At 33.9% G+C, this 13926-nt stretch overlaps 1 protein-coding gene across 4 annotated transcripts in view; it reads left to right on the top strand.

The window, feature by feature from the left end:
* Nucleotides 1-13926, top strand: part of LOC123266981 (E3 ubiquitin-protein ligase MYCBP2) — a 226078-nt gene that overhangs the window by 1880 nt on the left and 210272 nt on the right. For 3 of the 4 annotated variants that reach the window (XM_044731438.1, XM_044731437.1, XM_044731435.1), the window contains exons 3-11: nt 137-1069; nt 1154-1321; nt 2355-3165; nt 3301-3475; nt 4738-4895; nt 5125-5262; nt 5357-5757; nt 6645-10206; nt 10924-11068. In XM_044731438.1, the coding sequence (XP_044587373.1) occupies nt 137-1069; nt 1154-1321; nt 2355-3165; nt 3301-3475; nt 4738-4895; nt 5125-5262; nt 5357-5757; nt 6645-10206; nt 10924-11068 (6491 nt within the window). The remainder of the gene's footprint in view (nt 1-136; nt 1070-1153; nt 1322-2354; nt 3166-3300; nt 3476-4737; nt 4896-5124; nt 5263-5356; nt 5758-6644; nt 10207-10923; nt 11069-13926) is intronic. The other variant, XM_044731436.1, reaches the window with a different exon arrangement.

Genomic DNA, 13926 nt, shown 5'->3' with positions numbered 1-13926 from the left:
CTCGATGAGTGTAACATTGGGATTAGCTTATATCTTTGAAAACTTCAATATTTAAGAAAGTACAGTGCAATTTAACAAAATTCATTATTTTTCTTATTTCTTAATAATATAAATTAATGTAAATATTTTGTTTCAGCTGGATATCAGCGGAGATTTAAATAGTGCAGGACCTCCAGAAATAGAATTATCTAGCAATGCATCAGCATTTGCAGTGTTTGCTAGCGTACGTGACTCGATACTCGAGAAGAATTCACGTCTGACAAATCACGAACTGTCAATAAAGTCATCAACAAATTGTAGCTCAACATCGCCACCACCACCCGAATTAAGTGATACGATAGACACTGACAGTGACGATGAAGATCGTATCTCTTCGATACAAAATTTACCTAAAATAGTGGGCATAGGATTGAGGAGTGTATTTACATTGATGCGTGAAAGTAGAACAGTTGATTCGCAATTGTGTACAAAGTCGTTGTGTGCCTTGTTGGATATACTGCAAGGACAGTTGCCAGAAGGTCTTAAGTCTGAGCCTGACGATGTTATTGAACCGCTTTTTGATTTGTTGTTGGACTTAGCAACCTCTCATGGACCTGAATCAACGGTTGCTAACGACGGGACACACTTGACTGCTGTTGCTTGTGCTTGTTTATTAAGTCTCGTGGTAGTTCGGGGTGATACTGGCCGGTTATTGGCAGCAATCGCTGCGTTGTTGATGTGTCCACGTGCTCTGGCTGTGCAAAACATTCGTATGCCCTGTGTGTTGACGTCCTTGCAACGCAGCGTAGAAGCTGTTCTTTTGGGCAAAATTACAAGGCCTGACTGGATCACTTACGGAGTTCCAAAAAATTCAAAAATTTACACATTTAATTTAAGACTGACTACCGAAATTAATAATCTAGTTTTGAATGGAAAGAGTTTTGTCAGCGATGGTAAATATTTATACTTACATACTAACAGAGGATTGCTGAAAATTGGTAGTGGGTACGGTGGTTCTGTCGGTGGTCAGCTTTATGCTCACAAACCGGATTTTTATCCGGCTGAAATTGGCTGGTTGGGTTATGCTAATGTGAGTATTTTATTTAATATTTAAATATGTATTTAGAAAGGAAAATTACGTTTTTTTATTAATTAATCTTTACTCGGATTTTAGAATGCTTTATACTTTAAATGCGCGCCAAAAAAACAGTGTGAATTGTTGGAGTTAGATGCTGAAACTTTGAATGTTAGAGGTATTGCTGTTTTGGAAGGCAAAGATTGGCCGTCCTCTGTTATGTTTTCTGATGGTGATAATTTGGGAATGATTACTGCAGGAAAGGATGTAAGTTTTTTTTTTTTTTTTTTAATATATTTATTAGGGTAATTGGTTAAGAGTATCCAATCAATGCTTGAAAAAAGATTTTTAAAACTGAAGACCAATTTATTTTCTTATGAAATAATATGTATCTTTAAAAGTGATAGTGAATGATTACGAAAATTATTCAGTGCAGTTAAAATATTTATTCAAGAAATTTTTTTTTTAGTATGATTAATTAAGAATGGTGTAATTTATTGACAGATTTCATAATTTATTAATGACTTTTGTTAAATTGCACTGTAATTTCTTAAATATTGACGTTTTTTAAGATATAAGCTCATCCTGATGTTACACTCATCAAGAGCTTTCATATGAGTACCCACATGCATTTTTGATATATTTTTCATATATACATATATATAACATATATAAATATATGAAAAATTGATGCGGGTACTCAAATGAAAGGTCTCGGTGAATGTAACATCGGAATGAGCTTATATCTTTAAAAATGTCAATAGTTCACGAGATACAAGGTAATTTCTTAATTATTGATATTTTTAAAGATATAAGCTCATCCCGATGTTACACTCATCAAGAGCTTTAATTTGAGTACCCGCATGGTAATTTTGATATATTTTATATAAATGGTATTTGTGAAATATATAAATATATGAAAAATTGATGTGGGTACTCAAATGAAAGGTCTCGATGAGTGTAACATCAGAATGAGCTTATATCTTCAAAAATGTCAATCGTGCACAAGATATAAGGTCATTTCTTAATTATTGATACTTTTAAAGATATAAGCTCATCCCGATGTTATACTCATCAAGAGCTTTCATTTGAGTACCCACATCAATTTTCCATATATTTCATATATTTATATATTTCACAAATATCATATATATATATAAAATATATGAAAAATTGATGTGGGTACTCAAATGAAAGGTCTCGATGAGTGTAACATCAGGATGAGCTTATATCTCTAAAAATGTCAATATTTCCCAGGATAAAAAGTAATTTCTTAATTAATAAATTTTTTATTTCACAGGAAGGTTTCGTGGTCCGGACAATAAATACTCTAAGCAATCCAGTAACAGTAACATCTGAATTACCATTAAAATTAGCACGAAAGTGTGTTGACGCATTTGGATGGGCTACATTCGACGAAGAACAAGCTATTCATACATTGAGTCCAGGTTGTGACGATGAAGTGGTATCAGTTAGCGCGGGCAAAGAGTTTTGTATTCTAAAAACAACAACAGGAAAATTGCTGTATACCGGAAAAGGCAGTTGCCTAGGTATGAAAAGTAACACACGACCGAACCGCTGGTTGGAATTTACTTTGGGAAAAGGATCAAAATGTTTGCAAATAGTCGCTGGCCACGATGGCCAGCATCTCGTTCTAGTCATGGAAGATGGTACAGTATTTTTTGCGGGTACAGCAAGACGCGGTGAAGATGGCGATAGCAATAAAATGCGACGTGCTTTGAAGCCGGCTAAACCAAAGAAAATACTTAAAGTTGAGGGTCATTTTATAATTGACGCAGCTTGCAATAATGGCTCAACAGCTCTTGTCTCCAAAGATGGATTGTTGTTTATGTTTGGAAAAGATACATTACATAGTGATCCAACCACGGGTATCGTTAATGACCTTAAAGATGTATTTGTCCAAAAAGTAGCTCTCGGAAAAGCTCACGCTGCTGTTATAACGAATAAAGGGCATTTGTATACTTTTGGGATCAATAATAAAGGCCAGTGTGGAAGAGATTTTTCCGTAACTCGACCAATTAATAAAGAAGTTACGGTGGTGGCTATGGAAACAGGCACTGGAGAAGATGAATTAATAATTGCTGAAGATGGTATGTTATTTTTTTTTTTTTTTTTTTTTTTTTTTTAGTGTGTTAGGATTTTTTTTGAAGCTTTAAATGAATGCGCTTTTAATTAGTTGTTTTTTTGTATATTTTATTGGGTTTTGTTTGTTTTATAATCACTAGAAGCGGGTGAACAGAGTGAAGAATGGGAAGAAGCAAGAGGTATGTGCCCACCTGGTCAGCATCAATGGAGACATCGTGCTTGCATGGTCTGTACAATATGCCGTGAATGCACTGGTTTTGGTATATCATGTTTGAGCAGTATTTTACCTAATCGAAATCCAAAAAGACCTGGACAGTGAGCATTTTTACTTATTATTTTATTAACAATAAAGCTGTGGAATTTTTTACGCTGGAAATTTTAACCAGGTTCATTATATTAACTTAGCTGGATGATTGGTTTTATTACTTTGATTTACCGTAAAAAAATTAAAGGAAAAATCTTAATTATTAATCGACTAAATACAAATTTTAATTTCTGCGACATTAAAACTGTTTAATTCGCCACTTAACAAGTTGAGCTTGTAGCTGATTAGGCGAACTAATTCAAGATAACCGATTAATCCAGAAAAGTCTTGTAAACTAAAAAAATTAACTTTTTGCTTTATTAAATAATGACTTTTGTTAAATTGCACTGTACTTTCTTAAATATTGACTTTTCTAAAGATATAAGCTCATCCTGATGATACACTGATCAAGAGCTTTCATTTGAGTACCCACATCAATTTTTCATATATTTTATATATATATGGTATATGTGAAATATATAAATATATAAAATATATGAAAAATTGATGTGGGTACTCAAATGAAAGGTCTCGATGAGTCTAACATCGGGATGAGCTTATATCTTTAAAAATGTCAATAGCTCATAAGATACACCGTCATTTCTTAATTATTAACATTTTTAAAGATATAAGCTCATCCTGGTGATACACTCATCAAAAGCTTTCATTTGAGTACCCACATGTATTTTTGATATATTTTTCATATATACATATATATAATATATATAAATATATGAAAAATTGATGTGGGTACTCAAATGAAAGGTCTCGATGAGTGTAATATCGGGATGAGCTTATATCTTTAAAAATGTCAATAGTTCATAAGATTATACAAGGTAATTTCTTAATCATTAACATTTTTAAAGATTTAAGCTCATTTTGATGTTACGCTCATCAAGAACTTTCATTTGAGTACCCACATGCATTTTTGATATATTTGTCATATATACATATATATAATATATATAAATATATAAAATATATGAAAAATTGATGTGGGTACTCAAATGAAAGGTCTCAATGAGTGTAACATCGGGATGAGCTTATATCTTCAAAAATGTGAATAGTTCACAAGATACAAGGTCATTTCTTAACTAGTTCACTAAAAAAACAGATATTTTCATATGACTATCCTGGAAACAAAATTTTCCTTATTTTCTTAATAATATAGATTAATCTGGGAAATCTTTTTAATCAGCCAAATTGTACAGCTTTAATAAATACGCAATAGATAATGATATTAGTAAATATTAATGATGTTAATTATTATTAGGGAGTGTGGCTGTGGTGTAGGAGATAGTGGTTGTGCCGAGTGCGGTTGTTGTAGAATTTGCGCACGAGAAAGCTGTGACAACGGCGGTGACATGGCTGTATTTGGACCATCGGGTGGTGGAGATTTAGGCATGATGAGATTGCACATGTTATTTGAAGGTAGTCTCAACCTACCAGCCACCCAATGCTGGCTGGTTACGGGTCATTCTTCCAGCAAGATACTTTTTTTTTTATTTTATTTTTCTAATTAATAAACCTTAAAAATTTTACATTTTTAAATTTTTTTTTTGCTTATAAAATAAAAAAAAACATTGACGAACAGCTTGCTAGGGTCTGGTAGGTAACTGCGGATGACAAAAGCACTGATTTATTTATTTTTAATTACTAGGGAGATCGGGTTCTAACTTCAAAGAATATCTGAAACGCCGGCTCGAAGAGCGTAAACAACGCCAGAAAATAAAAGCTGGTCCGAGTGTTGTCCAGTGGTCGGGAATTAAAATGAAAGGAGCTAATAATCAAAGACCAGGTACATTTTAATTTAATCAATCATTAAATATTATTTGAATAATTATTATTCATGCAGTGATTTTTTTTTGCACCTTAAAATGCGCACTGCACAGTCGGTTCAAGTGTAGTAGCGAGGAAAACCGTGTCTGGAAAGCTCCCGTTAAGTAGCGTCCTTACAGAAGACGGGATCAGTGGTAGCGGTGGCAGTGATGCTGAGCGAGGTGATGCTACGCGTATTGCCAGTATTCCACCAGCACGTGTGCCAATTCCCAGCGACAGTCCAGTCATTCAAGTCGCCTGTGGTCTTCATCATACAGTCGCTCTGCTTCAAAATGGGGAAGTTTTTAGTTTCGGTAGTAATCTTTACGGACAACTTGGAGTTGGCGATTTAATCGCTCATGCTGGTCCAGTTCAAGTTAAAATACCAACAGCGGCTACGCAAATTGCTGCTGGTAGTAATCATACAGTTGTATTGACTGTCAAAGGAGAAGTTTATACATGCGGAGCTTATCAGGTAGAATAAAATTATTTAATTATATTAAAAGAGGTATTTTACTGCCGTGACTTGTGAAATATAAATAAATAAAATTTTGCTTTATTAATCAATGAATTTTGTTAAATTGCACTGTAATTTCTTGAATATTGACGTTTTTAAAGATATAAGCACATCTTGATGTTACACTCATCAAGAGCTTTCATTTGAGTACCCACATGTATTTTTGATATATTTTTCATATATACATATATATATATATATAGCATATATATATATATATATATATATATATATATATATACATATATATATAATATATATAAATATATGAAATATATGAAAAATTGATGTGGGTACTCAAATGAAAGGTCTCGATGAATATAACATCAGAATGAGCTTATTTCTTTAAAAATTTCAATAGTTTATGAGATAGCAATGTCAGTTCTTAACTATTGACATTTTCAAAGATATAAGCTCATCTTGATGTTACACTCATCAAGAGCTTTCATTTGAGTACCCACATGCATTTTTCATATATAAATATATATAATATACACAAATATATAAAATATATGAAAAATTGATGTGGGTACTCAAATGAAAGGTCTTGATGAGAGTAATATCGGGATGAGCTTATATCTTTAAAAATGTCAATAGTTCTCAAAATACAAGGTCATTTCTTAATCATAGTTCAGTTCTTATTTATGACACTAAAATTCTCTAGAATATAAAACCAATTAATTTTTATTTTTTGATGTTTAAAGTAGAAAAAAAAATTGTTTTGTTCATAATCATAATGATATTAAAAGAAAAATCATAAATTTAATGTTCTGGAGTAGAATACCCTCTAAAATAATTAAAACAACAATTAATACTATACAATCTTATAATTCTCAATATTTCAGAAAGGACAATTGGGTATGAATTGGTGGAACGGCCAAAATGAATCAAATACCGCCCGTAGATCCGAACGCTCCCAACCCTGGCACAGTTTTCCAAACATAGTCCCAAATATCGGCCCTCGATGGGGCAGACGAGCCACGTGGATCGGCGCAGCGGGCGACCAAAGTTACATAAAAGTCGACGAAATAAATTCCATAAGCCTAGCCAAGAGTACAGTAATGGCCAACAAAAACTGTATCATCCTAATCCCTCACCATTACGAGCACGCGAATACCTTCAAAAGTCTAGTGATAAACAAACGCGACGGTAGTTGTACAAGTTACAGTGGCAACGACCAAGTAGATTTTTCCCACAGTGCCGCGTGTTTAGATTCTCTTTACAACGTAATTTGGACATTTAACCCGTCAACTTACGAATTGAGTCCGCATAACATAATAACAACCGAGTCTCGAAACATCCCAACCTTAAACGCTACAATATTAAGCCCAGGTCTAGCATTACCAGTAGTGTCAACATGTTTCGTAACACGTACCCAAGCAGCAATGCATCTTTTAAGTTGTCTTGATACCCTAACACAAGCCCAAGACGAGCGTTTGACAGTAGTCGAAGAGAACGAAACAAGCCAATCGAATCACGACAAAATTTACAGCAGAGAAGATTTTGTCACAGTTAATAGATTCGAAAATCACGGTGGGGGGTGGGGTTACTCCGGACATTCCGTCGAGGCAATACGATTTATGAGTGACACTGACATTTTATTAGGCGGGTACGGTTTATTCGGCGGTCGCGGGGAATACGCGGCTAAAATAAAATTGTACGATATCGGAATTGAAGGCGGTGACCAAGAAAGTGACGGAGAATTGTTGGTAGAAACTGAAGAAATTCCTTATGAATGTGAACCACGGCAAAAATACTCAATATTATTCGACGAACCGGTGCCACTGCAAGCCAACCGGTGGTACGTAGCCTGGGTAAAAGTAAGCGGCCCGTCCAGCGACTGCGGCTCTGGAGGACAAGCTGTTGTAACAGCCGAAGACCAGGTAATGTTTTACTTCAAATCTTCCAAAAAGTCCAACAACGGGACTGACGTTAATGCCGGGCAAATTCCTCAACTACTCTACCGCGTGATAACACCCGATAACCAATCAACGAACCGCCCAAGAGACCATATTGAACCCGTGTATATTTTGCGGAGAGAATTTAGCAGAACTGTCACTAAAGACTGCTTTCAGTCGCTGATATCATTGCTCCAGTGGAGCTGGAACACTCTTAAAGCCGGATTGTCGGATACGTCTCACAGATTGCCTACCACCTCTTATCACTCGGTACTAGAAATGGATCACTTGGTTTACATAAGTAATGCAAGTTTGAGACTATTACGTACGTATACCAATGAGATTTATCCAAATCAGCCGGGTAAAAAGACTCCGCAGGAATCAGTGAGACTTGCTGAGAGCATCGGAGAGGTCCGAGCGCTCTTAAGACAAATTTTAGCCGACGCGATGCCATTAAACACCAAAAAGGGGAAAATAAAATTTAAAGGCAGTAAATTGGTAGAAAGTAACGCGGGTAATAAAATGATAGATCTGATTCTTGACGAGTGTCACAAAACTTTCGTAGCTTGCTACCACGCGTTTTACCCCACGGCGTACTTGAAGTGGACATCGCTGTGTGAGTTGCTTTCGGAGATTGATAAAGAGCTGGGAACCTCGCCAAAGGACAGATTGTTATCGGCAGTTCTTGCCTCGCTGTGCAATTCTATGGTACGGTTAAGGTGTACGTTTCCTATATTGAGCAACGTGATGGACAGCAGCGATGGTATTAAAAGGCAACTTAGTCCCTCAGACAATTCAGGATTGCCGATGATGAATTCTTCAGAGCCCCATCAGTATCCTATTTTGGTAGAGCAAATGAGTTATAAGTCACAGATTGAAAGTATAGGACGTCAAGTATTGAATTGGTCGTTTCGCGAAGTGCTTGATAGGCTTTTAGACCTTATTTTGATCCCCGTAAAAAGATCTTTGTGCAGGGAAAAGAATTATTCATTGAAGGGTTTAATAATGCACTGCTGTTATTTATTAGCGCGGGTTATTGCTGAATTAGCGGCACAATCAAGCGGAAATGAGGATGAATTACAAGCAGCTTGTGGTAAATTTATGTACACAACACCGTCAAGATTTACGCGTACTAATCAAACGCGTACGTGGAATACGGGTAATGGTTCACCAGACGCTATTTGTTTCACTGTCGATCGTCCGGGTATTGTAATTGCCGGTGTTGGTATTTACGGCGGTGTCGGGATGTATAATTATGAACTAGAGTTACTTGATGATCAAAATAACACCGGTAATGATCCATCGCACACACAAAGATGGAGTAGCTTAGATTTTACACGTGGATCATTTGGACCTGATGATTGTGTAAATGATATTGTCGAGCTAAAATTTTCAAAGCCAATTAGTATAAAGGAGAATGTTAAATATGCGATAAGATTACGTAATCATGGTGGAAGAACTAGTAATGGTGACGGTGGGTTGAATATGATTCGCGGTCCAGATGGTACTAATTTTACATTTACCGCTTGTTCATTGAGTTTCAATGGAACTACGCAAACACGTGGACAAATACCTCACATACTTTATTATTCTAATCCTCAGGACTCGGAAAGTCCACACACGAGTAAGGCCATCGCGGAAATGCAGGCACGTAAGTGTACGCTCGCGATGACAATGACAATTGTAACACGTGCCAATGAAATTTTAGCATTAGCACGCGAACGTGCTGAAGATATTGTTACTACTGAGGTGTTGGGTAATGCAACGTTTGTTACTACACTATTGCCACTGGTGATGGCGCATCTAGGGCCACTTGCTACCTCTGATCCGCGTAGCGCCGTCCAGGTATTGACTCTTATTCAAGAAATGCTACCGCATGTAGCTGGCTTGAATTTATTAACAGCTATGGGAATGTCGCAATCGCAAGATAGTGATAATCAGTTACACACGAGCTCACCGACCACTACCAGTCATCACTATACTTGGGTTGAAAGTGAGCATCCTTATAAGCCAGCTAGCGTGTCGCATTACAAAGTTACCTTTCCGGAGACTGTTAAGTGGATGACCATTGAATTCACACCTGAATGTGGGACTTCTCAGCCTGAAGATTATCTCCAGCTTTATATTCCTAATAGTAATACTTTTTGTGGTAGTAATGGGAATAATAGTGGTAATAGTAATTTTAATAATGGGGTTAATAAGAATACTGAGGAGAGTTGGTCATCAATTTATTTGCCGGTGCTGCATAAAATGAGTAATGTTGCGAGTCAATGGCCCCAATACGCTATTGTATTACCGGGTAATGAAGTTATATTTTCATTGGAGACTGCCTCTGATTATATGAAAGATGATATGTCGGTTACTTATGGGTTTAAGTGCTTGGTTATTGGTTACGACTGGATCACGGCGGGGAATGGACTCAAAAATTTAGAGATTGAATTGTCCTTTTTGGGTGGCGCGTGTGCTGCTAGTCTTATGAAGAAAAATCTTATCCTGCCAGCTGTTTCAAGTGAGTTTATATTTATTATTTTATAAATATAGTTATATAAAATTTTGCTTTATTAAATAATGAATTTTGTTGAATTGTATTTTACTTTCTTAAATATTGACGTTTTTTAAGATATAAACTCATCTTGATGTTACGCTCATCAAAAGCTTTCATTTGAGTACCCACATGCATTTTTGATATATTTTTCATATATACATATATATAATATATATAAATATATAAAATATATGAAAAATTGATGAGGATACTCAAATGAAAGGTCTTGATGAGTGTAATGTCAGGATGAGCTTATATTTTTAAAAATGTCAATAGTTGACAAAATACAAGGTCAGTTCTTAATGATTGACATTTTAAGAGATATAAGCTCATCCTGATGTTACGCTCATCAAGAGCTTTCATTTGAGTACCCACATGACATTTTTTTATATATTTTATATATATGGTATTTGTGAAATATATAAATATATGAAATATATGAAAAATTGATGTGGGTACTCAAATGAAAGGTCTCGATGAGTGTAACATTGGGATAAGCTTATATCTTTAAAAATGTCAATATTTCACAAGATACAAGGTCATTTCTTAATTATATATCTAAATACTTATCACAATAAATTGACCAATTTTATCATATAACTATCCTGGATATGAAATTTTTCTTATTCTCTTAATAATATAGATGATATTATTAATGTATCTTTTATTAATTGATTTTAGTGGAAGAAGTGGAGGATAATGTCAAGATTGCTCAAGAAACGGCTCGAAAAATATTTGCTGCTCATTCATCACTTCTAGGCAGAGGATTTGCGCTGGCTACATCTCCTACAGTTACACAGGCACTTGATGGCGTTCTTCCGTTTAGGTGAGTGATTAATATTTATTTTTTGATGGTCATTAATTATTTTTCATCGCGGTAGTATTCTGACAAATGGACGCGAAGATAACAGTTGCCATGTTTGCGAAAACAAAAAACAACCCACGTGATTTCAAGTATTTTTTTATGCAAAAAATACTGAAATGAAATTTGTTCTACAAACTTTTTTAGGTAACATTAAAAAATTTAATCCCGTGAAAAATTAATTTATCCGCAGTACCGTTTCGTTGAAGGTATTTATAGTTTTTGCAGAATTGTTTAATTTCAGTACCAAAGTTCTTTTATAATGAATAAATACAAGCTTCGAATGAGCATTACTAAAACTCTCGAAAAGTTTAAACAAAACTATACATAAATTATTTCTCGGGAATTTAAATGTACAATGATGTCATGAGTGACAGTCTAAAGTTGATGGTTGAAGTTGTAATTGAATTATTTTAATTTTTTATTGATTGCATAATATCTTTCTCATTTAAATGTCAAATTTACAATCTAAATATTTCAACTTTTTTTTTTATTCTTTTAATGAAAAGTAAAACAGGATTGCGAAAAATTCATTTTTATCTCAATAAATTTTTTATTTTTATTTGTTGATTAATTCTCAACAAGCAACCTTGCAGTCATTATGTGACTGCTGTGACTTGTGAACTATAAATAAATAAAATTTTGCTTTATTAAACAATGAAATTCATTAAATTGCACTGTACTTTCTCAAATATTGACATTTTTAAAGATATAAGCTCATCCCGATGTTACACTCGTTAAAAGCTTTTATTTGAGTACCCACATGCATTAGTGATATATTTTTCATATATACATATATATAATATACATAAATATATGAGAAATTGATGTGGGTACTCAAATGAAAGGTCTTGATGAGTATAACATCGGGATGAGCTTATATCTTTAAAAATGTCAATAATTAAGAATTGGCATTGCTATCTCGTAAACTATTGACATTTTTAAAGATATAAGCTCATCCCGATGTTATACTCATTAAGACCTTTCATTTGAGTACCCACATCAATTTTTCATATATTTATGTATATTATATATATGTATATATGAAAAATATATCAAAAATGCATGTGGGTACTGAAATGAAAGCTTTTAACGAGTGTAACGTCAGGATGAGCTTATATCTTTGAAAATGTCAATAGTTCACAACATACAAGGTCATTTTTTAATTACTAACATTTTTAAAGATATAAGCTCATCCTGATGTTACACTCATCGAGACCTTTCATTTGAGTACCCACATGGCATTTTTTATATATTTTATATATATATTATTTGTGAAATATATAAATATATAAAATATATGAAAAATTGATGTGGGTACTCAAATGAAAGGTCTCGATGAGTGTAATATCGAGATGAGCTTATATCTTTAAAAATGTCAATAGTTTACTTAAAATAATTAAAAATAATAAAAATTAGCAATTCTGTTTTACCTATTCACAACCACAACAGTTATAAATGAATCCTGACGTTGAAGTGATCAAAGATAATTACAATAATTAATATTTAAAGTTAATCAAAAACTGTCACACTACAATAGTTCGATTTAATTAATCATAGTTAACCGTCGCGTCGAGCTAATCGTGTAACCTCGTGACATAGTCGGGAACGAACAACGTCAAGCACAGTCACGATTATACAATGTACCGCATATACCATATATATACGTATAAATAAATATATATATATATATACTGATTGTGTCAGACATAGTTTGATGACGTCGCTCAACCAAGCGAGCAACCAACCAACCATCCAACCATCCACGTAACCAGCTAGCCAACTGATGAATATTAATGCCCTGAACTCTCGATAATACTTGTCGTCATCCTCCGTCTTTATCGTCGCCCTATCCGACAATTTACGTGATTGTGTGTCGCCGCGTTCAACAACCTTATAAACCTACATTCACACTCTCATAAATTATTAATCTATTGCTCTCCTATCAGATTCTAATTAGTTATTATTATTATCATAATAATCATGTAATATTTTTTATTTAAAATTGTCACCGATCAAAAGGTCATAAACTCAATAATTTACAAAATAAAATAACACGAGCAGAAATTGATTACGCTCAAGTAATAATTATCGTTAATACCCGGGAATTATAAAACGTTAAAAAAAATTCTTCAACTACACGGTGAATTTAAAACTGAATGGTACATATCTTGCGAATAAAACAGTAGATAGAAGATACCCTCACGTAGATCCACAGGGCGTTCCTGGTATTTGCTAGGTAATCATTACCGCATTTGCATACTTACTCGTCTGGTAATCGACTCAGTTCGTTTCTCGCTCGGCCAATTCCTCACGTATCATATAATAATTTAATGCTCGTGCAGATACTACATCTCTATAGATATGTACATAAAATATATGATAGTAGATGCTGTAAATTACACAAATACTTACAGCAAAGCGCACAGGGTTTACTAATCTAAATATAAAACACACGTTATACATAGTTAATATTACCGTTTAATTAACGTTCATTTTATTCAACGGTTTATCAATTTATATACATATACATACATAATATATATATATATGTACCGCCTCGATGTAAAACAAATTGTACAGTCAGGCTGTTTTTTATATCACAGTCTCACAATTATTTAAAACTAAATCAAACTTTCTATTTTATTAATTTTATTAATTATTATAAAAAACAATCTCAAGATATTTTTACTCTACTCGTTTATTATTATTATTTAGGGACGTTAATTGCCGTCAGCCGTTAGATTTACTAATGACCTGATATTCGCTCGTTTTTTAAGGCCAAGGTTAACTTAACCACCCGATAATTCATCAATCATTTA

Source organism: Cotesia glomerata, linkage group LG6 (genome assembly GCF_020080835.1).
Source record: "Cotesia glomerata isolate CgM1 linkage group LG6, MPM_Cglom_v2.3, whole genome shotgun sequence".
NCBI classification, from domain to species: domain Eukaryota; kingdom Metazoa; phylum Arthropoda; class Insecta; order Hymenoptera; family Braconidae; genus Cotesia; species Cotesia glomerata.
Note: the sequence above shows the minus strand (reverse complement) of the source record. Positions and strands in the feature narration are given on the sequence as shown.